Consider the following 26920-nt stretch of genomic DNA (forward strand, 5'->3'; position numbering starts at 1 on the left):
TAACTCAGCTCTGGAATGCTCTATATAGCAAGGTTTCAGTCAGGGGCATTGCCTGTGGCTTTTATCCTGCCATCCACTGTGGAAAATGTGTACCTATTTCATGCTTGACACTTAACCACTTACCTCTCAACACATCATCCTGCTTGACTTTAACAAAATAAAGTGTCTCTGAAAAAAAAAAAAGAAAAAAAAGAAAAAAAACGAAGCTTTTCCAATTTTTTTTTTAAGATTTTATTTATTCATTCACGAGAGAGACAGAAAGAGAAGCAGAGACACAGGCAGAGGGAGAAGCAGGCTCCATGCAGGAGCCTGATGTGGGACTCGATCCCGGGACTCCAGGATCACACCCTGGGCTGAAGGCAGGAGTTAAATCACTGAGCCACCCAGGGATCCCAGCTTTTCCAATTTTAAAACTTACTCTAAAGGTAAGTAATCAAGAAGGGTGGTTCTTACATAAGGATGGATGACATCGGACCAATGGACTACAACTAAGAGCAGAAAAGTAAATCCATGCATATGTGATCAACTAATCTTTTGACAAAGGTGCCAGGAAAACACACAATGGGAAAAGGATAATCTCTTCAATAAATGGTATTGGGACAACTGGATAACCACATACAAAGGAATGAAGTTGAGTCCTTACATTACACATGAAGATTAACTCAAAATGGATCATAGACCTAAATTAAGAGCTTAAGCTATTTTAAAAAACCTCTAAGAAAACAGGAGTAAATCTTCATGACAGGGGATTTGGCAATAATTTCTTAAATATCTAATGCCTAAAGTATATTCAACAAAATAAAAAGTAGATAAGTTGCCTACATCCAAAACTTAAAATTTTGCATTGCAAATCACATGCTCAAGAAAGCATAGACAAGGGCAACCGGGGTTGCTCAGCAGTTTAGCGCTGCCTTCGGCCCAGGGTGTGATTCTAGAGACCCAGGATCGAGTCCCATGTTGGGCTCCCTGCATGGAGCCTGCTTCTCCCTCTGCCTGTGTCTGTGCCTCTCTCTCTCTCTCTCTGTGTCTCTCATGAATAAATAAAATCTTTAAAAAAAAACAAAAACAAAAACGGACAATCCACAGAATGGGAAAAAATACTTGCAAATCATATATCTGATAATGGACTCTTGTTCTATATATAAAGAACTCTTACAGCTCAATAATAAGAGGCCAAATATCTCTCAATATATATACTACTGGAAAAAATGCAAAATGTTATGTCCACTGTGGAAAAAGTCTAGCCATACCTCAAAAAGTTAAACATACAATTGAATGTCAGTCACATATGACCCAGCAATACTATTCCTAGGTATACATCTAAGAGAAATGAAAATATTTGCCCATATCACCCTGTATACAAATGTTCACAGTAGCAATATTCATGATAAGCTAAAAGCAGAAAAACCAAAATGTCTGTCAAATGATGAACGGATAAACAAAATGTGTTATATCCACGTAATGGAATTATTATTCATCAATAAAAAGTAATAAAATACTGATATATGCTAAAACATGAATGAACCTTGAAAATATTAAGTTAGGGATTCCTGGGTGGAGCAGTGGTTTGGCGCCTGCCTTTGGCCCAGGGCGCGATCCTGGAGACCCGGGATCGAGTCCCATGTCGGGCTCCCTGCATGGAGCCTGCTTCTCCCTCTGCCTGTGTCTCTGCCTCTTTCTCTCTCTGTGTGACTATCATGAATAAATAAATAAAATCTTTAAAAAAAAAAAAAGAAAATATTAAGTTAAAAAAGCTAGTCACAAAAATCATATATTATATGACTCCATTTAAATGAAAAGTCCAGAATAGGCAAATCTATAAGGACAGAAAGATTAGTGGTTGTTTAGGATATGGGAAGGTGGGGTAGAAAGGGACAACTAAACATGGGTACGGGATTTCCTTTGAGAGGGACAAAACTGTCCTAAAACTAGATTGTGGTAATGTATCCATAACCCTGTGAATACTAAAAAACACTGAATTATATGCACTTCGAATGAATTGTAGCTGGTGTGTAAATTGTATGGTATGTAAACTGTATCACAATAAACTGCTTAAAATAGAAAAGATAATTTTTAAATAATTCTCTTACAAGTAAATGAAACAATAATAAGAATATTATAATATTAAGATGTACTTAAAGTGCTTACTTCAATGCTTTAACTTACGGAGGAGCAAGCCCTTAGCCTATTTTAAGTAGACTCCATTAGTGAACAAGAGTTTACAAGTGGAGAAAATACCAAGCTCTTTCCAAAGCAGAAACAAACACTTCCAGCTATAAAGTTACACGATAGTTAAATAAACATAAGTGATTGCAAATCCTGTGAAATACCAACAGAGTACACACACACACACACACACACACACACACACACACAAAAAACCTGGGGGGGGAAAAAATGAAGGAAAGGAGAGAGAAAGGAGCATGGGAAAATAAGTATCATGTCAGAACAAATCTGCATCTTACCATTCTATAATATACAACAACCTCCAAAACTTGAAACCTCACAGCATAAAGAACTGACACTTGACAGAGCTAACCATCCACAAGGAGTAATTTTGCCTAGCTGTATTAAATATAAACAAAATTACTAAAGCAACAGGCATAATTTATCAAGTATCTAAATAACCTCAAAATATATAAAATTCTCCTAGCATATCACCAATGGTCAATGTGAAATTCTGACTATCAGTTATGAAAGTAATATTTTAAATTCTTAAATATCAATCAAGACAAAAACTGATGTCCAGTGTATTCACCCTACTTCACACATCTACACTCTAATCATTAAAATCAGTATCATTCCTTTCTCTGTTTTCATTTTTTTTAAAAGATTTATTTATTCAGAGCGAGAGAGAGGCAGAGACACAGGCAGAAGGAGAAGCAGGCTCCATGCAGGAAGCCTGACATGGGACCCGATCCCGGATCTCCAGGATCACACCCTGGGCTGCAGGCGGCGCTAAACCGCTGCGTCACCGGGGCTGACCCCTTTCTCTGTTTTCAAATCCCCATTCCAGACTGACAACATGAAGTGTTGGTGAGAGTATATGAGCACAGGATACTGTTACACACAACTAGTAGGACAGACATGGATACAATCCTGTGGAGAGTCAGTTGGCAATACTCCATCAAACTATGGGCAAGCCCCAAACCTCAGCAGACATTCCATTTCTAGGTGTATGCACTGGAGCAGTGCTACTCAAAGTATGTTCCACGGAGCGGAGCTAGGCCTTGAACTAATTTTTTGCTGGCGCGCCACAAGATAAACACAGAAGTGTCTATGATAATTTGACAGAGAAATTTTTATTTAAAGAATCTGAGTTTGTATTTTATCTTTTTTCTTTGATTTTCTTAGTAATTTTTATTGTACTTGAATTTACAAATAAGGGTGCCTGGGTGGTTCAGGTGGTTTAGCAACTGCCTTCAGCTAAAGTCATGATGCCAGAGGCCTGGGCTGGAGCCAGTGTGAACTGGGCTCCTTGATCAGCAGGGAGTCTGCTTCTTCCTCTGCCTCTCCCCCTGCTTGTGCTCCCTCTCTTAAATAAATAAAATATATATTTTTTTAAAGTACTGATCTACAACATATTGGAAACAAGCTAACCAACAAACACCCAAGTCTTGAGCAGCACCGCCCCAGAGTAAAAGAATACATGTATAGGAACGCCTGGGTGGCTCAGTGGTTGAGCATCAGCCTTCGGCCCAGGGCGTGATCCTGGGGTCCCGGGATCAAGTCCCACATCAGGCTCCCTGCATGGAGGCTGCTTCTCCTTCTGCCTATGTCTCTGCCTCTCTCTCTCGTGTCTCTCATGAATAAATAAATAAAATCTTAAAAAAAAAAAAAAAACATGTATAGTAAGAATGTCCACAGTAGAAATCTTTTCAATGAAAACTGAAAACAGCCTAAATGCCAACCAGGTGAAAAACAGAATACTGAACAATAAAAAGGAACAATCTAATTTAAATGACTCAACATGGATGAAGCTAAAAAATCACTGATAAAAGTGATACAGTACAGAGGTATATACACACATGCGTAGTAAAAGTTAAATAACCATGCTCAGAAATAATAAACACCAAATTCAAGATGAGACTACCTCTGAGGAAAGTGGAAGGGGAAACTGGGGAAAGGTACACAGATTAACCATTTATAACACAATCTTTCTTTAAAAAAAAAAAATTTAAAGAAAAATTAGGACCATTACAAACAAGACCAACATGCTAAAATTTCACAAGGGAAAATAGGAGATGTTGGTTATATCGTTTTCTAAAATTTGTCTATGTTAAAAATATTTCTTCTAAAAACACCAAAAATGAGGACGCCTGGGTGGCTCAGTTGGTTAAGCATCTGCCGTGACCTCAGGTCATGATCCCGGGGTCCTGGGATCAAGCCCCATGTCGGGCTCCTACTCAACAGAGAATCTGCTTCTCCCTCTCCTTCTGTTCCTCTCCCTGGCTTGTTCTCTCTCTCTCTCTCTCTCTCTTTCTCAAATAAAAAATCTTGGGGGGAAAAAAATGAAACAAAAAGAAAAATGGTAATAAATTTATAGTAACTGCTACAAAGGAAAACATCAGAGTCAAAAAAGGGACAAAATTCAGATTAGAGAATCAGGAAGGACTTCTCTGAGGAAGTGACATTTACATTGAGAAATGAAGCGTCTGTAAGGATTAGCCTGAGTGGGGGACATGTCCAGACAGGAAGAACAGACAGTGCTATGGTCCTGAGGTAAAATGAAAGGTGTGTGGAGCAGTGTGTACCCTGTGAGTCCCAGTGAGCCAAAGCAAAAAGCATGTACAACATGGCTGAAGTCATTAAAGGATATTAAAGCAGAGAAGTGACACAGCACAATTGTATTTTAGAAAGATCCTTCCGGATCCTTGCTCTGGAAAGACTGGAGGAGGTAAAACAGCAGAATCAGAGACTGCTGCAAGACAAGAGATGATGGTCAACATTCACTTAGTGGCAAGGTAAGCAGAAAAATAAGACCTGACTCAAGTTACATTTTCAACAAAGACTAACAGAACTTAATGGTAGATAGGCAAGGGAAGAGAAGCTGGGAGACAAAACATCAAAAAACAGGTAAGACACCCATGAGGCTAGATAAACTTGTTAGAGGTATGCTTGAAATTTAATCCTGAATTTCCTAGTTCCCACAACAATGCAGAACCCACCATTAATTACTTAATTTATAGAGTCTATAATATGAAAACAAATCAGCAGTTGAGAAGAACAGCTACTCCCGGTAGAGATATTCAACAAGAACAACTTCCTCATAAAGGCAATGCTGTGCATCACAAAAGAAATTCCCTGAACAATATCCTTTCTGTAAATTCAAAATGTTTTATGATCCTGCTTCTATCACATCTCTTAATATTATCTAACATAGAAAGAGTTAAGCTCGCACATTGCAATTTCTAGAATAAACACTGAAAGAACAGAAACAGAATTTAGAAACTTGAGAACAACCATGTCAAAAGTAGAAGAGAAACAAAATATGCATGGGAAAATAGAAACCACAAAATAAAACAATTAAACCTAAATGTATTAATATATTGTATATTAAATGGACTAAATGTTCCCAGTAAATTACAAAGGTTGATTGACAGACAGGAAGGACTCTCAGAACTCAGCTTTTAGTTGGTATACACCAGGTAGGGAGCTCCGGAAGTGACCCAGCAGGTAAGGATTTGAGATTTCCAATGACCTGCCCACCTTCCTCCTGTCAGGGTCATGCTTTCATCGAGAGCACCCAGCAGGGAGGCACCAGCCATTTTGAGGCCTTGCTGTGGGCCTGCATATTTGACTGAGGGTTATGGTTTGGGGGGCTAGCTCTATGCTGAGGGCTCAACTTATTGCCAGAGGGAATTACAAATGTGGAATAGATGAAATATGGAATAAATCCTATCATGTTGGAATAGAATTAAAGGTACTGGCATATAAACTCATGGCTTTTAATAGATAATATATTGAGGTAGGTATGTAGATAGGAAGAAAAAAAGGAGGTTAAGGATAGGTATACACATGTGACATACTAGGTAAAATTTTTAAAAAGAGAGAATATATATAAAAGAAAATTTTTAAGATGCTAATTACCTCTGGTGAGGAAAAGAACACAGGGATGGGATGAGGAGAAGCCACAAGAAGTTAAGGATATTGATAATATTAGATGTTACTCATTATTATGTTGATAGATGATACTCATTATTATGTTGTTGCTATACTTCCTAACATGTATTTTGCATGTGAGCGAGCCCTCAATATGGCATCTCAAGAGTCTGGATTTAAGTCTTAACATGAACCTCAACAATCTACTCATACTGAATTTCAGTCTTTCCACTAACTCCCTGTGTGAATCAGGTAGAGCATGTCATTTTGGTTTATTTCCTTTAAACAGACAACAATGCTCAACCTTTTTGTTCTAATATGGACATAACTTGTTCCTCAAAGAAAAGCTTCCTCTTGAAGAATATTCATCCTTTTAGTCTCACCAAATGTACTGAACCTTAAAGAAAAATAACATTCAAAGAGAAATAATGGTCATCTTCATACCAAATAAGGCTTCAACTAAAATATGACTACTCAAGCAATTAATAAAATCCTAAGAGAATTGTGATTATCACATCTATCCAGGCTGGTTGGTTCATAAAGGTTTAAGGATAGGCTGACTTATAAGAGAAAAACAACATAAGATAAATTTCTTTTAGACTTCTAGCTAAACAAAGGTCCTTTCTTTAACTTTCTCCTGACTATATATTATGCATTTTATAAGAATAAAATGATTGGGGATCTCTGGGTGGCGCAGCGGTTTGGCGCCTGCCTTTGGCCTAGGGCGCGATCCTGGAGACCCGGGATGGAGTCCCACGTCGGGCTCCCAGTGCATGGAGCCTGCTTCTCCCTCTGCCTGTGTCTCTGCCTCTCTACATATATATCTATCATGAATAAATAAATAAAATCTTAAAAAAAAAAAAGAATAAAATGACTAATTTAACTTACCATTCCACTGGAATTATTAATTCCATTCATATTAATTTTGGTTACAAATCTAACTGATGGAGGAGCTTCTGGGTATTTAGGTCCACATTCTACTTTCAGGCTATATATTCTGTTTTCATAATTTGTCTGGAAGGCAAAAAATAATAATAGTAATAATAACAATATTCAAGTGCTAATAAAGAGAAAAAGACAATAGGAATATATTAGATCTTACTTTATGATCAAGAATTTACTTTCCTACATTGAAATTTATTAACTTATATGACCAGAAAGAAATGCAGCAAGTGTACTTAAAAGTCAAGATTTTATAATATTAAAATTACTCTACAAAAAAAAATTATTCTACAAAGTTATATCAAAATGATCACAATTTGCTTTTTGTGGAACAAACAATGCCTATAACAAAATTAAAAGGGAAAAACAAACCACTTAAATTCAGATTGTACTAAAAAGTTTATATTGCAGGGGGAAGGACTACTTGACTTGTGTCACACATATATAAAGGTTCCCATCTGGGGATCCCTGGGTGGCTCAGCGCTTTGGCATCTGCCTTTGGCCCAGGGCGTGAGCCTGGAGTCCCGGGATCGAGTCCCACATCGGGCTCCCTGCATGGAGCCTGCTTCTCCCTCTGCCTGTGTCTCTGCCTCTCTCTCTCTGTGTTTCTCATGAATAAATAAATAAAATCTTAAAATAAATAAATAAATAAATAAATAAATAAATAAATAAATAAATAAATAAATAAAAAATAAAGGTTCCCATCTGTCCAGAACAATTCTAAGTCTTCCTACTGTCCCAGTTTTAATTATCAACAATACTTCTTCACTCTCAAAAGGGTTTGGCTGGACAATAAATTACACGGTTACCCCACTTACACAGCAATCAAAAACTTCTAGCCATAGGGAAAACACATATACCATCTTATAGCAATAAAACATAATTATTTCATGCCTGTTATTAATTATATTTATGCTACTTCATTAACTTTACGATTCATTAAATTCCATTTTCAGAGATACAACAGCAAACTTTATGTCTCCATATCATTTTGTTAATCAAGAAGTTGAACATCACCATATTATAAAACAGCCATTTTAAAGCTACCACACTAAAATACTTCCAGATTATTTAGGCTTATTTTCATGCTATAATTAACTCTTTATCTTTATGGCTTTTGCTCACTTGGTTAACTTATTAGGGTACAATTAATAATAGTAAAGTAAAAAATAAATAGAAGTGAGAATGTAATACCTGTTGGTTCCTGCATAAACCTGGAAAAAAACAAATAAGCTAACCATCTATAGATTTCACTTACCCAAACTGATCCACAGCTTCCTTTCCCTTAAGTAAGAGCTATTCCCAAGTGGAGGTCAGACCTGGGATATTAACCTACTGTAATTTAAAATGTATGCAACAATCTTGTACATATAATTATTAAATATTTTGACACTTTAGAAAGAAATACCTGTATAAAAATCATCCCAGTTTAATAGCACACATCCATTAACAACATGCTCAGCACTTTGGATATGTATAGAAAGGACTAAAATCAGAGAGATCTCCAAGAAATCATCCAGTCTGTGGTTCTCCAATCTGGATACATATTAGCTTCACTACAAAACTTATGTTAAAAAATAATAATAGCCCTGAAAAATTCTACAATGTTAAAAATATTCACAGTATGTAGAAACAACCAAAACACTCACACTTTGCTGGGAACAAACTGTTTTGGAAACAATTTGGCATTTTCTTATAAGTAATTGTATACCTACCCTATGATGTAGCAATTCCATTCCTAAGGATTTTATTTTAAAAAAGAAAATGGGAACAAACACGTTCACCAGACTTTTAAAAGAATGCTCATACCAGCTTTCTTTCTAATAACCACAAAGTAGATAAAAATCCAAATACCATAAACACAGCTGATAAACACATTGCGGTACATATTCATATAGTAAAATACTACTGCATAATAAGAAGAAACATACTCCTACTATATGGAACTCAGCTATATCTCTAAGATACTATGCTGAATCAAAAGAAGCAGACCAATAAATATACACACTACATGATTCCACTTATACAAAGTTCTACAAACTGCAAAACTTCTCCAAGGTGCAGGAAGTAGTGCCTACGGTGGAGGTGGGAAGAGGCAGAGGTATATCTAGAGTATAGGCAACAACGTGTATTTGTGGAAACTCATGGTAAGATTTGTGCATTTTATTATATGTAAATTATACCTCAATTTTTTTTTTTAAGTTAAGAAACTCTAAGCCAGACTTTTGATCTAATTCAATGCTTAGAGTAAACATCATCTTAACTTTGAACAACTTGGGACTAATTTTACAACCTCTAAATTTAAAAAAACAGCCACATCTCTCTGTTATCTAATAAAACAGCAAAAAAATAAAGCAAGTGAGAAAGAGAGCGAGAATATTTACTAAATATATACTATAAGTCAGGTCCCTTCCTATTGTGTAATTATTACATCATTTAATTCTCCATATTTCTTTTTTTTTTTAAAGACTATTTATTATTTGAGAGAGAGAAAGAGACCAAGGTGAAAGGTAGAAGGATACAGAGAATCTCAAGAAGACTCTGCACTGAGTACGAAGTCCGACGGGGCACAATCCCACAATCCAGAGATCATGACCTGAGCTGAAATCAAGAGTGAGACGCTTAACTGACTAAGCCACCCAGGCACCCCTCCATATACCTAAAGATGAGTATAGTATCTCCATTTATATATAAAGAAACTTGGAAAAGTTACTAAACCTCTAATGCTAAAAAAATATTGCTTCAGAAAATTTAAAACACAAACATATATGGAAAAATAAAATTACTGAACATATAAATTCAAACAAATAACATAAAAAAACAGGGATCTTAATAATATACTAAAAAAAGATTTAAAAACCACTAATCAAGTAGCAGTATGATGAGATAAAAATTTTCCCATTATCCTGGTTAGATGTAGATACCTAAAGCTGAGGACAAACTAACTGCTCTCAACATGGCACCTTCTGAAGCAAAAACAACTAAGGCGAGACAGCAACCCCTGTAGGTTTTATTAAAAGGCAACTGAATGAGTACACAAGGACTCACCATCACTGGGTCCCACATGCTCCAGTAAGGGAGGTAGGTAGAGAGAGGGTGGGTGATCACTGGCTGGCTGGAAAGATGCTGTGCCTTTGTAAGGTGCACCCTTCTTGTCTCTTCCTGGCACTCAAAGGAAGTGAGAAGAAGCTCCAAGACCTCCACCCTCAGAAAGGGGAAGGCCCAATGAACAGAAGCCCAGCATGCCACTGGTAACTCTGTATCTACATGCACCTTTGGAGCAAACTAGACCCACTCCTCCCCAAGCTAAAACAGCCTCCACTATGCACTAGCACAGCCTGGACACAGGGGCTTCCTGCAGTCCAGTGACACCAGGAAAGGCAGCTAGTTTGGTGAGTCCTGCTGGTGACCCCATGGTGTGAGATAAAGTGGAAGTAGCTCTTCTACATTTGGGAACTATGATATGGGACAGTCCACAAAAATCACTGAGGAATTCATATACAAGCTCCAAAACATTCTTAAAGTTTACAGTCCACTGGAGGTAGTGCCCGGAGAAAACCTTAATCTAAATAATTTCAAATTGGTACTCTACCAAGCTCAGACCATCAAATCTTCAAACTACTCATTAAAAATGTTCATAAATTAAAGCACTTTTTTTTAAACCATCAGACCATAGTAATAATGCTCACATGCAGTGAAAATCAAGGTTTTCATTATAAATACCAAGTTATAAAATACATCAAGAATCTTAACCATCGGGCAGCCCAGGTGGCTCAGTGGTTTAGCGCTGCCTGATTCAGCTCAGGGTGAGATCTCAGAGTACCGGGATAGAGTCCAACATGGGCTCCCTGCATGGAGCCTGCTTCTCCCTCTGCCTGTGTCTCTGCCTCTCTCTGTGCGTGTCTGTCTCTCTCTTTCATGAAAAAATAAATCTTAAAAAAAAATATCTTAGCCATCAATATTATATTTCCTTCCTCAAATATCTGATGGAAAAATCAAAGCAGTGAAAGGAAAGAGTTTGTTAGGTTAGTAGTGTGCTCAAATTTTGCAAAGGAATACCAGAAAACATAAAACATACATTAATTCACTCTCTAAAATTAACACTGCTGATTACTTGGGTCCATTTTTCTTTTGTAATCATCAAAAGGAAATCTAAACTCTATCCAACAGCAAAAACAGTTGGAATGCTCTCATCATAAGGTAGTCAATAGTATATAAAACCAAAGACTAAAAAAAAAACTCCTTCAAATTGGTGTTCTTTCCAGCAAGTCAAGAACACTACATAATTCATATTTCAAAGACTCACTGCCAAGAATGCAATAAATGGGACCTTTGAGTAAGGAATGCAATGTAGAAAAATATTTCCCCAGTCTAGAAAAGATTTTGAGTAAAAATAAAACTTCATAAACTTAAGACCTAAGAATAAAATACAATAGGTCTGTTGCCAACAATACTAGAAAATATGCAAAAAAATCACATACTTTTCTATATACTTAATTAATGAAGAAATTGAGGCCTATCACATTTAGAAGGCAAGTCAAATGTCAAAAGGACAAAGATTAGTGTGTACTCAATAGAAACCAATTCAGAAACCCTTGATTACACATACAGCAGATTAGTAACATGTTATGTCAAAATATACTGTTTTCTCTTCCCAAATAACCCCTCCATTTCCTCACCTTTTCTCCTCTCTATCTGGAATGTTCTCCATCCCCATCACCACCTTCTGAAATCCTACCAGTCAGTCCTTTAAGGCTCATTCCAAAGGCAACTTCCTCCACTGTTCAGCCTTCCTCAATTATTCCAGCTAGAAGAAACATATTCTAAAGTCCCGTAGTGAACTTTCTCTGCCATATTTAGAATCTGTTATATGTATTTATTTTTTCTCCTCTACTAAACTGCAAACACCTTGACAATCTTTCCCCCCCCAGTCCTCCATACAAATCAAGCATTATACCCTACACACAGGAAGCATCAATAAATGTATACAAAATGAATTAAGAGGGAGGAACTGCTTCAGTCAGAAGTGATAATTTTAATATCAATACTATAAAGTAAAATGCTTACTCTAAAATGACAATAAATAATAGAAAAAATATATAATATTTAGCACTGACCCTTGGTGGCCCAATAATCATGCCTGTCCACCTTGTAAGTGTCATATCTTCATCATCTTCAAGGCCCCAGCTAACCGTACCATCGCCTACTCCTTTTTGTCCTTCTTCAAGTTCTTCCAACAAGCGAAAATTACGAGGAACTTTAACGCCTATACAAAAGAATGTCAATGTAAATGTAAAAAGCCTATAATTACAAGAGCTGCATATATTCAAATTCAGCTTTTTCCAAATTAATTTTTATAATTTATTTTAAATTATAGACAAAAATTCCCTTTAAGCATTCTGCCCAAAAAAATGCTCAATCTAAAAACCGCACAAAATGAAAACACTAAAGAAAGCACTGTACCAAATATTAACTGCAATATAGAACATTTACATAAATTCCTAATTAATGTTATCCTGACATAAATCAATCATAAGGAAATCATTATAAAATGAGTATTTTCCATAACTGAGAATCTGTTCCAAGCCTAAAACACTGCATCGAATAAATGGGCAAAGGGCAGCCCAGGTGGCTCAGCAGCTTAGCACCCGCCTTCAGCCCAGGGTGTGATCCTGGCGACATCGGAACTGGTCCCGCGTCGGGCTCCCTGCATGGAGCCTGCTTCTGCCTGTGTCTGTGCCCCTCTGCCCCTCTCTCTCTCTCTCATGAATAAATAGATTAAATCTTTAAAAAAAAAAACACACTCACAAATAAATGGGCAAAGACCAGAAAGTTCATAAAAGCTCAAATTCATATATATACTCTATTGCTTTTCTAAGACTAGAATTATGTTCCATCTTTTAAAAAGTACTAGAGGGTACTATTTTTTTCTAGAATGCTTACGCAGCTCCACCCATAGTCCCCAATCTCCTTTCCTGTTCTCATCCCAAACCAGTAGGATCTTACCTTTCCCATGTTGGTGCTTAATTATTACTTGGACAGTTCCTCCATTTGAGAACAAGTCTCGTTATGGATGTAGGATCTGCCCTTCACCTCTGGGCCCAACCTTACCAATTATTCATGATCCACTAGCCCTTCTCACATTTCCCCTTCTTTAGAACTCATCACCTCTATTTCTAAAATCTTAACAGAAGTCTTCCTCTTTACCTAGAATTTCCTAGAATTCACAGTTTTCACTTTTATTCTCGATTAACCTGGTCTTTGCCACCATTGTGACCTCCAACCCCTAGAATCCAACCATGATTCCTCTAATTGACCACAACCTTTCCTAAAATTATTGGCTTGGCATCTCCATAGGATGGACCCTGTTGTCTCCCAAGTTCTCCATAGCATCTAGCCTGAAACATCCCCTAGCTCCACCACAGAAGTCCTGAAAAAATTAGGTAAATGCCCTTAGAAGCCTCTTTCTCTCTCTGGCTCTGGAGCTTGTGCATATGTGCTTGTGCATGCTCTGTCTCTCAAGCATGCACATACACAGCTATGAAGCAGAAAGGACATCTCTTTTATATATGTGTATATATATATACATATACACACACACACACACACATAGATTTTTAGTGACATCTCTTCTAAAGAGACTATCATTTGTGTTAACTTCTCTCTCTTGGTAAAACCAAAACATCTTTCACTTACTAATTCATAGTAATCCTTCTGGACGTACAATGAAAAAACAGTAAATACTGGAACATGGAAGAACACTAGCCATTTTATGTGCTGGCTTTATTTTTTAAAAAGTGCTTGGAAATCTTGGGTCACAGAAATACAGAGCTGTCATAAATCACAAGAAACAAGAGTAGCCATTACTTTAACTCCTATGATTGTATGCTACTTAAATACCTTATTCTACTTAACCCTACAAACACCCATTCTACACCTGTAGGAATTCAGGTATGGAGAAGTTATGTGACCTACCCAAAGTCACACGGCTGTAAGAGCCTCAGTTTCTAGACCAAAGCCACTTTCACTCATTAGGCTGCACAGCAATACAAACTACACAGGCAGCATATCCTGGCAGAGATCTAGGAATCAGACTGCCCAAGTCTAGTTCAGCTAACCATTTGACATGTGATCCCCCCAGCCCTGTCTTCTCAGCTATAAAAGTGAGTAACAGAAGTTCTTACATCACAGAATCACTGTGAAAATTAAATAAGATAATCCATCTTAAACTCAATAAATGCTGACTATGATGATCATTTTAGTATTTTATTTTATTCTTTTTAAATATTTTATTTATTCACGAGACAGAGAGAGGCAGAGACACAGGCAGAGGGAGAAGCAGGCTCCATGCAGGGAGCCCGATGCAGGACTGGATCCCGGTACTCCAGGATCACACCCTGAGCCAAAGGCGGTGCTAAACCGCAACCCAGGGAACTCCTAGTATTTGATTTTAGATAGAATTACATAAAACTTCTATTAACCTGCATCTAAGCTACGTGAGAAGGAAAGTTCTTTGTCCAATCCTATAGGGTGGCCCCTAGAAATTTTATCCTAAGCTATAAGTTTCTATTCACCTAACATTGGGACATATGCTATGCTATTTTCCTATAGATTTATAGTCATGACCTACAATACATTGCTACTGAACTGCTTTTTAAAGTAATCTTAAAGGAGCTTGATTATCCTTACACTTATGGAGTCATTCCCTAAGAATTATTCTAAATTTGCATTGAATTTTGTTGCCTATTTAATAAACAATTCAAACAAGTGACCTTTATAAACACCCAAGCTACAAAGTAAACAATGTAAAATTAATGTTTCTTTTTACATAAATGCCATAAAAGTGGTAAACCTAGTTATTGCTAAACTTTTCACCCTTTACCTTTATATAGCATTTTGGGAAAATACTTCTAAGACTGATAGACCAATTATTGAAATACTAACATTTAAAAAGTTATAGCAGCTAAGTCTATTTGCTTTTAAAGTATAAGACAAGAAAAAAAAAAGCCACTAAGCCATATTTTCAAATTCGGTACTAGAGCACTCTGGTTTTATTTCACCCAATCACTATGATCTGTGAAGGAAAAAAAGTCACAAGATGCGGATGTTGCTCCATGAAAACTCAAGTGTGTACATAAGCTGCCCTCTGGATCTCTTGCCATCTATGAACCTTCTTCTATAGTTCTACTTGTCTTTTTCCTATATGTCTATGTGTGTTGGGTTTTTTTTTAATAGTTTTAAATATTTTAACTCTTTAGGATGGGATTTTTATTAAAAGAAAAAAAAAGTAACCCATAAATCCACCCCTTTCTAGGTGAAACATAAAATGCTGTCGATTTTTTGGTTCAAAAGAACACCAAAGAATGCCAAAGATCATCTAGTCCAAAATCTAATACTTCAGACTAATGAAAATTATCACCAGGAAATGTTAGGTGATTATATCTATATATAGGTATAGATTAATAGTCACTTAACTTGGTTGACAAACCAAGTCAAAAATCTATGTCCTGTCTTCTCCACTAATCTAGTCTCCTCTTTAGTCCATTACAATGAACCTGCACTCCTGGGGGTAATAATACCAAAAACGGTAACATTCATAACCAAAACTGTGAATGCCTAGAAAACATGTTTCCAGCTTTAAATCTCAAGGATATCAAATTCCAAATCCCTTGCCTTTATTTCCCATGATACCAAAAATAAGGGCATAAAGATTACCGAATAAATAGAATAAATCTTGTCATGCAATATTAGGAAAAGATATCCCAACTCTAAGTTTTTACCTTTTTCAAGTTACAGCGAAATAAGACCTTGAATAGCACTAAGTCTATAAATCTATCCACACAAACATAAGAAATGACAGGAAACAAACTTACCAGCAGTTTGCAATTAATCATCTAAATTAAAGTTGAAAGGTAGTATGGTTTGATAGAGTAGTGTGGATTCTAGTTTCAGCTGATGGTAAACAGTCTAAGATATACAAAAGTCCCCAAAATTCAGAAATAATTATTACCATTTTAGTGTATTTCTCTTCAGATTATTTCCCATGTACAATCTATGATTCCTATGCTTTTTTCCCCAAATGAGATCTTGACTCATGGTTTTATAACTTCCTTTCCCCCCGTTATGAACATATTTCTATGGCAAGCATAATCAAGTACCATTTTTAAATGCCCCAATAAATAATATTAGTCTTGCTTGAGGATCAGGGGTAGGGAAACTGGACCAGGGGAATCGTTGCCTACTCAAAAATTAAAGGAAAACACCTGTAGGAATGGAATAAATCTTTTGTCTTATGTGCTTTTCAACCATCCTTTAGCTGGTCCTCAAGAACACCCAAATTAACTATGGGACCCTTTCCCTCATCCCTCAAAGTATCTATGAGATAAGGAAGACAGTATCTGGGTCTTGTGTGCTGTGGAATATGGTCAGACTGTTTCCCTGCCCCCTGCAGAGTTCTTAGGCATGGGTTGCAACAAACCTGAGCAGACAGACACACTGTTAAGAAGTCCCACCTGGGGATCCCTGGGTGGCTCAGCAGTTTAGTGCCTGCCTTTGGCCTGGGGCATGATCCTGGAGTCTCAGGATTGAGTCCCACGTCAGGCTCCTTGCATGGAGCCTACTTCTCCCTCTGTGTGTCTGCCTCTCTCACTCTTTCTCTGTGTCTCTCATGAATAAATAAATAAATAAAATCTTAAAAAAACAAACAAACAAACAAAAAAAGAAGCCCCACCTGTGATTTACATTGTCTGGGTCTGCCCTATTGTGGGAGTTCTGAGTTCTCCTCAAACACCCAACAAGCTGACTTGATTTTTAATAAAATATTTATTGAGCACCTCCTACAAGACAAACATCTGCTAAAAGCTTTAAAGACAAAAGTACTTCATTAAATCTCACCTTGTAAATTGATACAATAGCACCATTTCACTAAGTAAAAAAAAAAAAAACTAAGGCTTAAATTATTGGGTTGAGCCTTATAAAATGAAACTGCTGCTTTCAGGTATCTTTTTAACAGAAAGAGTAATCTCATAAAATTCAATCTAACTACATGGAGAATGAGTCAGGGTTGAATCTCTTAGCCATTATTCTCCAATGCCTTGTCATGTAACCTACTAGTCCCAGGTGAAACTCATTTCCCTAGCTACTGCTAACTTGTCCCCAAGTCCCTGCAAATCTGATGGGGATGAGAGACACATCTTGACCAACTGGAGAAGCAACTCTGACAAAATGCTGTTCTGAACTCTCTTAAAAAGAACCTTTCTATATGTCACACACTGGGTGCACTCAAAGCAAAATACTCCTTCCCGGGGAAATAATATAGTATTTTATATTTTTCAAATTATTTTCTCATACAACCATCTGTGTATTAAAAAAAATCTTCTGAGGGATGATGGGTAGCTATATCTACATTTACAAAGACCAAAAACATGAAGTAACTAACTCAAGACCACAGCAAGCTAGTAGCTGAGTCAAAATAATTCAAATTTCCTAACACAGGTACAACATTCTGTCACTGTATACTACATCTCAAAATCCAGAAAATTTTATTCATTTTTTTTAAGTCTATGCCCAGTGTTGGGCTTGAACTCATGACCCCAAGATCAATAGTCACATACATACTCTACCAACTGAGCCCTCCAGGTACCCCAAAATCCAGATAATTTTTTTAAAAGGGTAGGGAAATTACAGAATGCATACAACTGAAAATACACATTTTCCAAAAATCATTCATTGTTGGAATTTGTCATATAAACAAAAATATTATTCATAGATAGTTGTTTAAAGATTCAAATGTGAGTTACAATAAAAAATAAACTTTAAAAAACATAGATATATACATAGATATAGATTAGTAGTGTCAAGAAAGGCAATCTTGCTTTTGCATGCTCCAAGATGGGAAAATGCTAAGAATTAACAAATGGTTGGTTCTGCTTTTTCATAGTGTTTTGTGTGAGGTGGGTATGGCTGGGATCTTTAACGTTCCAGGGAGCTTTTGTCCATAAGGAAGAACTTTACTACTGTTTATTCTTTCACTAATACTAATTTTGAAAAAAAAAAAATGTTTGATATTAAACAAGCTTTAAAAAAAATAAAAAATAAACAAGCTTTATAAACCCAATCAGTAAGTATTGAAACATTGATGACAAGCTGATTCCATTCTCTTTGGCTTTTAGTTAAAAAGAGGTCGGTTAATGTTTCTTTGTTGCATCTTTTTTAATAGTTTAAATGTCAAAACACATTAGCGAGTACAAAATTTATTATGACTGGAACAAAAGCATCTATGTTTCTTCATTATTCCTATAATTCCAAATAGAATAGATTTCCTTATTTAAATAATTTTGTTATTTCGCTTTCTCAGAGTATTACCATAAATAAAAGAAAATGGATTCTATAAATAAATAAATAAATAAATAAATAAATAAATAAAATAAACAAAAATATTGTAAAGTGTTAAAATTTAAGTGCAAGAAACTTCTGATTTGTAGTGCTTAAAATCAAAAATTAATAAAAGTATTTATAAAAGTTCTCTGAATAATACAATTTTGTAGTAATTTAAGACTCAAATATTTGTTTGATTTTAACATTATTATCTTCCTTAACAGGACAAACAAAATTATGAAAACACGATGTAGAAGAACATAGATAAGACAGCAAACTATCAGAAGACCTACATTTTATCATCCATTCACTACTATATTAATTCATTCCTTCACTCAACAATCATTTGATTACTACTGGATTCAGTTACTCTGCTACGCAGTTGACACCAAGAGAACTAAAACATTTTTTTGCCCTCAAGAGCAAGACTAACTAATGGGAGGAGCCCCAAAACAGATACATGCATGTATGAAACAAGATATATAGAAAAGGCCACATTAAAAGGAAGCAAGAATCCAGATCAAAGGAGACTGGACAAACATGACAACCAAACACAATCTTGAATCATGTACCAGACTAGAAATTACTATTATTTTGCTTTAAAGCACATTAGCAGGGGGAGGAGTTAAGACAGCAGAGGAGTAGGGAGAGACCCTAAGTTTGTCTCATCCCTGGAATACAACTATATAGTTATCAAATCATGCTGAACAACCAAGAAATCAATCAGAGGTCTGATAAAACAAATGCCACAAGTCTACCAGAAGAAAAGCAACCACCGACTGGAAGGTAGGAGGTGTGGAGGAGGTACTTGAATCTGGTGTGAAATACCTGAGGACACAGCAGAGGGGAAGAAGCCTACTTAAAGAGGCTACCAGAAAGTATTATTAGCAGCAAAGTTCAAAATCAAAACTTTTAGAAGTCCGCAACAGTGGAGTACATGCCTAGCTTAAAGGTACTCAGATGGTGAAGCAGGCAGAATCCCATGTGTGACAGTGTGGTGTCAGGATCCCGGGGTCCCAAGAGGAAAGAGTGACACCTAAGTGTGGTAGGGTTCCTAGGCATAGGACTATGGAAGCCGGCTGAGAACAGCAAGTCTAGGTGGCCGCTTTCTGCTCTGTGTTGCATAAATCGAGAACCACTGCATGATCACACTATCACTTTCCTGGGACGGGTCCAGCAAAAGGCAGAAACGTGGCAAGACCCTCCCTGGGAGGAAGTGAGGTCTGCATTGAGAAAGTTCCTAAAATTTGAAGTTCCGAAACTCGCTCATGTGCCTGAGATAAAAATGCTTAGACACAGGCAGGGTAAACATAGAGTTCTGATTGAAACCAGGAGACAAGGGTGACTTACTGCTCTTCAATGAGGGCTCACTGAAGACTGGGGGGCCCAAATTTTCAGCTCCAAGGCTGGAGAGCTATGGCACTGCCATATATTCATCACAGGCATTGGAGCTGAAAGCCTTCAGGGAGCAAAATAGCGCCACCTAGTGGAGACCGGAGCTGCTAACACCAAGCCCTGCTCCCTGCACACTTGAGGCACCTGAGAATCAGCACAACAGGCCCCTCCCCCAGAAGACCACCAAAAACAACTTCCTCACACCAAGTTTACTGATGATAGAGGGGGCTGCAAGGCATCAGCTCCAGGGGAAAACAATAACGAGCATTCTTTGTATTTTTATTCTTTAGTCTTTTACTACTACTTCTTCACATACTGTCTCACTTTTTTCCTTTTTTAATTCTTTTCATTTTTATACATACCACTTTTTTTTTAGTTTTTTGGTTCCCTTCATTGTATTTTGTTTTATTTTATATACTTTTTCTTTCTTATTTTGGGATCTAGTTTATCAAGCACACCAAAAACACTCAAGATCTAGTTTGGGGGGTGGATTTTTTGTTAGTGGTGTTATTTATGGTTTTATTCTTTTTCTCTCTTCTTTTCTTTCCCAGACTTGATGAGATAGAGAAAATGACCCCAAAAGAATGAATGGAAGATAGTACTCACAGCAAGGGAGTTAATACAGATATAAGATGTCTGAACTAAAATTTAAAACGAATATTAAGATACTAGGTGGGCTTTAAAAAAAAAAGATACTGGGTGGGCTTGTAAAATGCGTAAAAGACACTAGAGAATCCTTTACTGTGGCGATAAAAGAACTAAAATCCAATCAGGCTGAAATTACAAACGTAGCCTGAACAAATGGAAGAACCGAGATGCAATCTCCAGGGGAGGCCATAAAAATGAGGAAGAACAAAGAGAAGAGCGAATCAGTAATAGAGAAAATAAAACTATAGGAAATAATGAAGTTGAAAAAAAAAGAGGGAAAGAAAACTATTAGATCAAGAAGATAGACAACTAGGCGATTTCATAAAGCAAAATAATATACATATTATAGGAGTTCAAAAGAAGAGCGGGAAAACGGGGCAGAAGTTTACTGAACAAATTATGGCTGAGAACTTCCCTAATGTGGGGAAGGAAACTGGCATTCAAGTTCAAGAGGCACAGAGAACTCCCCTCAAAATCAACAAAAATAGGTTAACACCTCCACATATTTTAGTGAAACTACCAAAATACAAAGATAAAGAGAGGGACACCTGTGTGGCTCAGCGGTTGAGCGTCTACATTTAGCTCAGGGCATGATTCCGGGATTCGGGATCGAGTCCCACATCGAGCTCCCTGTGAGGGATCTATCAACAAGAAAACCTAACAATCGGGATCCCTGGGTGGCGCAGCGGTTTGGCGCCTGCCTTTGGCCCAGGGCGCGATCCTGGAGACCCGGGATCGAGTCCCACGTCGGGCTCCCGGTGCACGGAAGCCTGCTTCTCCCTCTGCCTGTGTCTCTGCCTCTCTCTCTCTCTGATGACTATCATAAATAAATAAATTAAAAAAAAAAAAAAAAAAAAAAGAAAACCTAACAATCATAAAAATTTATGTCCCTAGCATGAGAGCACCCAAATATATAAATCAAATAATAAGAAACCTAAAGCAACTCACTGACAATAATACAAGGCTAAATAATAGTAGAGGGCTTTAACACTACACTCACAGAAATAGGCACACCCAAGCAGAATATCAACAAGGGAACAAGGGCTTTGAATGACATACTGGACTAGATAGCTTCCCAGGGGAATTCTACATATAAAGAAAAATACCAAAAGAAAAAAAAAAAAAAGAAAAATACCTATTCTTTGCAAACTCTTCCAAAAAAATTGAAATGGAAAGAAAACTTCCAAACTCTTTTATCTTGATCCCCAAACCAGACAAAGACTCCACCAAAAAGAAGTACAGACCCTGATAAACACAGATGCAAAAATTCTCACCTCTTAAAAAAGGGTGGGGTGGGGTGGGGGGATGCCTGGGTAGCTCAGAGGCTTAGCGCCTGCTTTTGGCCCAGGACTGAGTCCCACATCGGGCTCCCTGCTTGGAGCCTGCTTCTCCCTCTGTGTCTCTGCCTCTCTCTCATGAGTAAATAAATAAATAAAATCTTAAAAAAATATTTCTCACCAAAATACTAGCTAATAGAATCCAAGAGTACATCAAAAGGATTATTCACCACAACCACCAGGAGTGGGATTTATTGCTGGGCTGCAGGAGTGATTCAATATCTGCAAATCAACCAATGTGATACACTATATTAATTTTTTAAACAATAAGAACCATATGATCCTCCCAGAAGATACAGAAAAAGCATGTGGCAAAATACAGCATCCTTTCTTGATAAAAAACACTCCACAACGTAGGGATAGAGGGAACATACCTCAACATCATAAAGACTATACACGAAATAACAGCAGTAACTATCATCCACAATGGGGGAAAACTGAGAGCTTTCCCTTATCTAAGGTCAGGAACACAAAAGGGAATGTCCACTCTCACCACTGTTGTTCAAAAGAGTACTGAAAATCCTAGCCTCAGCAATCAGACAATAACAAGAAATAAAAAACATCCAAATCAGCAAAAAAAGAAGTCAAACTCACTCTTCACAGATACTGTATGTATAAAATCCAAAAGACTCCACCCAAAAATTGCTAGACTGATAAAAGGAATTCAGCAAAGTCGCAGAATATAAAATCAATGCATAAAAGTCCGTTGCATTTCTATACACTAACAATTAAGCAGCAAAGAGAGAAATCAAGCAATAGATCCCATTTATAATTGCACCCAAAACAGTAAGATACCTAAGAATAAACCCAACCAAAAAGATAAAAGATTTGTACTCAGCAAACTACAGATCACTTATGACATAAATTGAGGAAGACACAAATGGAAAAACATTCATGCTCATGGATGGGAAGAATAAACATTGTTAAAACATCTATGCTACCCAAAACCTACACATTCAATGCAATCCCTATCAAAATACCATCAGCATTTTTCACAGAGCTGGAACACACAATCCTAAAATTTGTATGGAATCAGAAAAGACCCCGAATAGCCGGAGGAATGCTGAAAAAAGACAGGGTGCTTCAGTCAGTTAAGCTTCTGCCTTTGGTTCAGGTCATGATGCCAAGCTTCTGGGATCCAGCCCCAACCAGGCTCCTTGATCAGTGAGGAGCCTGCTTCTGCTTCCTCGTCTCCCTCTCCCTGCCATTCTCCCTGCTTGTGTACCCATGTGCACGCTCTCTCTCGGTCAAATAAATAAAATCGAAGAAAGGGAAGAATGGAGGGAGGGAGGGGAAGAAACCAACCAAAGATGGAGGCGTCACAATTCCAGGACTTCAAGCTGTATTATAAAGCTGTGATCATCAAGATAGTGTGGTATTAGCATAAAAACAGACACACAGATCAATGAAACAGTACAGAGAACTCAGAAATGGAACCTTAACTCTATGATCCACTACTTTTCCACAAAGCAGGAAAGAATATCCAATGGAAAAAAGACAGTCACCAACAAATGGTGTTGGGAAATTGGACAGCCATATGCAGAAGAATGAAACTGGACCACTTTCTTACACCATATCCAAAAATAAACTCAAAATGCATGAAAGACCTAAATGTGAGGCAAGCATCCACCCAATCCTAGAAAACAGGCAGAAACTTTTTTGACCTTGGCCACAGCAACTTCTTGCTAGACACACCTCCAAAAGCAATAAAGACAAAAGCAAAAATGAACTATAGAAATTTCATCAAGATAAAAAGCTTTTGGGACGCCTGGGTAGCTCAGTGGTTGAGCGTCTGCCTTCAGCTCAGGGCATGATCCTGGGGTCCAGGGATTGAGTCCAGCATCAGGCTCCCTGCAAAGACCCTGTTTCTCCCTCTGCCTATATCTCTACCTATCTCTGTGTGTCTCTCTCATGAATAAATCAGTAAAATCTTTAAAGAAAAAAAGATTTAAAAACTTCTGCACAACAAAGGAAACATTAACAAAACTAAAAGGCAACTTACAGAATGGGAGAAGATATTTGCAAATAGATCATCAGATAAAGGGTTAAGTATCCAAAATCTATAAAGAACTTATCAAACTTAACACCCCCCCCAAAAAAAAAAAAAAATCCAGTCAAGAAACAAGCAGAAAACATGTACAGACATTTCTCTAACGAAGATATACAAAGGGCCAACAGATACATGAAAAGCTGCTCAACATCACTCAGCATCAGGGAAATACAAATCAAAACCAAAATAAGATACCACCTCACACCAATCACAATGGCTAAAATGAACAACTCAGGAAACAACAGATGTTGGTGAGGATGTGGAAAAAGGGAAATCCTCTTACGCTCTTGGTGGGAATGCAAACTGGTGCAGCCACTTTGGAAAACAGTGTGAAGGGTCTTCAAAAAGTTAAAAATAGAGCTACTGTTAAGACCCAGCAATTTCACTACTAAGTATTTACCTAAAGAATACAAACAGTGATTCGAAGGATACAGTGATTTGAAGGGGCACATGCACTCAGTTTATAGCAGCAATATCCACAACAACTAAGAGATGGAAAGAACCCAGATGTCCATCAACAGATGAATGGATAAATATGTGGTATATGTATGTGTATATATATATATATATATATATATATATATATACACACACACACACACAATAGGACTCAGCCATCAAAAAGAATGAAATCTTACCATTTGTAAGGGCCTGGATGGAACTAGAGAGTGTTATGCTAAGCAAAATAAGTTAATCAGAAAAAGATAACTACCATATGATTTCACTCATATATGGAACTTAAGAAACAAAACAGAGAAACAGGAGAAGAAAAAAAATAAAAATAGGCAAAACAAAAGAGACTCTTAACTATAGGAAACTGAGGGTTGCTAGAGGGGAGTAAGGTGGTGGGTTCGGGTCACTGGGTGATGGGTATTAAAGAGATCACCTGAAGCAACTCTGTTTTGTTTCTTGTTGATGGACATCTGGGTTCTTTCCATCTCATTCACTGCTGATAATGAGAATAAACTAGTACAACTACTTTGATGAATGAACTGAAAAAACTTAAGAAAATATAAACCCGCTCAAAAGCCGCATATAAATAGATCTTTATATTGTTCCTAAGTACTTACATATGCAGCAAAAGTATAAATATGTTTGTGCAATATACTCCAAAATCAGGATAGCAATTACCTCTGGGCAAAGAGGAAGAGGCCTAGTACTTAGAAGGATACTGATAACATTTTACTTCTTCGAAAACAATCTGAAGCAAAAATAATTTATTAGATTTTGAGAGAGCTAGTGGTTGATATATGTGTATTCACAATTTTTTAAAAGATTTTTTTAAATTTATTCATTCATGAGAAATAGAGAGAGAGAGAGAGAGAGAGAGAGAGAGGGGCAGAGACAGAGGCGGAGGGAGAAGCAGGCTCCATGCAGGGAGCCCGATGTGGGACTCCATCCCGGGTCTCCAGGATCATACCCTGGGCCTGAAGGCGGTGCAAAACCGCTGAGCCACTAGGCTGCCCTGTATTCCCAATTTTTTTCTGCTGTTTAAAATCTGTCTTTTAAAAGGAGGAACATCACAAAAAAAGGGGTGGCAGAACATGAGAGAGAGAATGATGGGCAATGTTTGGGTACAGTAATTGAGGGTGAATGAGCAAAGAGCCAGATATGACCTGGAATATGGGGCTCAACAAAGAAAGGACAAGGTGCACTTGCAAACTCAGACTTTACCTGCAGTAAGAGGTGGGGTAAGGGGTGGGCATTAAGCATGATAAGGAAGGAAGAGGAAAATACTATCAGTAGTGATAAAAGATAAAGAAAAGTTAAGTGCCTAAACTAAGAAAACTGATTCATTGTATTGTAATTCTGTAATTGTATTTACTTCCAATTAACCAAAATAAAAATCAACTACAAGCTAGGAACTCTGCAAGGCCATTGGGATCTACCACTGACAACCATGGTCCCAGGCCTCTTGCAGCTTATAGTTTAACAGGGGAGCAAGACACAGAAATCAGATTATGAGAAGTGCTAAAAACAAGAAGGAACAACACAAATTTTTCATTAACATTTTAGTATTTTCATTAATAGGAAACTAGCCAGATGACCCTGAGTAAACAGTGTTTTCTTTTACACTTTGCACACTTCAGTGTGAAATGTAGAACTAAACTACATCAGTGACGTACAACCTTTTGTCCATCCCAACAAATCTCAATGACTGACCAACAACACATAAAAGCCTACTACAGGAGGAAATCCACCAGACTGGGTAGAAAGAACAGGCAACAGGAAGAAGAAATCCTTTGCCTTTTCTCTGCCCTTATCTCCATTTTCTGGTTCAAAATCCTTATTGAGCCACATTATTCCCAAATTTATGATTCTTGATCTCCGTGAAAAAGCAAGGTATCACCAATCAATTTTAAAACAAAACAACTTACCTATATGATTCCTGAACTGCCTTTAAACCAAAGATCAAATGCAGTTTTGTTATGCTATAGTTTTACTTTCTAAAGATTCATGATTCTTTTATCTATTAACTTGCAAACAAAATAGTCAAGAGTCATTGTATTTGGTGGCACATTAAAGGAAGCCAGAAATTATCTGCTATTCCTCCCACTGAGAGGTAGTCTCATTTTCCTCCCATTTAACCTTCCTTCATTTCATCCAGAGGACTGTTTCAGAACATTGGACAAGACCCTATCCTATTAAAAAAAAAAAAAAAAAAAAAGGCAAAAAGCATTAAAGTTAAAAATTTTCAACTTGATTTCAGTACTTATTTAAAGTATTTAAAAATCTCCTAATATCAATAACCAGTTCCCTGAACAAGCAGTAAATGGCCACAAATATCTATAACAATAAAGAATATATATTTCATACACATGAAATACAAATGATACAAGAAAATAAACCAAATTTAAAAATTCTTTAAAAAATTGGCAAACTAAAGAATGATGAAATTATGCATCCACCCAAAAATAAAATTTAAAACATGCTAAACACAATGCTGGTAAAACTGTGAGAAAAATATATGTAGTATACATAACTTTATACCACTGGAAATCAATTCTACCTTAAGAGGTAATTTGACAATAAATAAATAATTTTTTTTTTTTTTTTTTTTAAAAGAGGT

The 26920-nt window shown here is 36.9% G+C and overlaps 1 protein-coding gene across 6 annotated transcripts in view; it reads right to left on the bottom strand.

The window, feature by feature from the left end:
* Nucleotides 1-26920, bottom strand: part of LOC140620433 (ubiquitin-conjugating enzyme E2 variant 2) — a 51377-nt gene that overhangs the window by 7149 nt on the left and 17308 nt on the right. For 2 of the 6 annotated variants that reach the window (XM_072804685.1, XM_072804682.1), the window contains 2 exons: nt 12162-12310; nt 6991-7116 (listed from right to left, as the gene is read on the bottom strand). In XM_072804685.1, the coding sequence (XP_072660786.1) occupies nt 6991-7116; nt 12162-12310 (275 nt within the window). Of the gene's footprint in view, nt 1-123; nt 169-6990; nt 7117-11723; nt 11852-12161; nt 12311-26920 lie in introns of all 6 variants that reach the window. The other 4 variants (XM_072804686.1, XM_072804684.1, XR_012020233.1 and 1 more) reach the window with 3 other exon arrangements.

This window comes from Canis lupus, chromosome 28 (assembly GCF_048164855.1).
Source record: "Canis lupus baileyi chromosome 28, mCanLup2.hap1, whole genome shotgun sequence".
NCBI classification, from domain to species: Eukaryota; Metazoa; Chordata; class Mammalia; order Carnivora; family Canidae; genus Canis; species Canis lupus.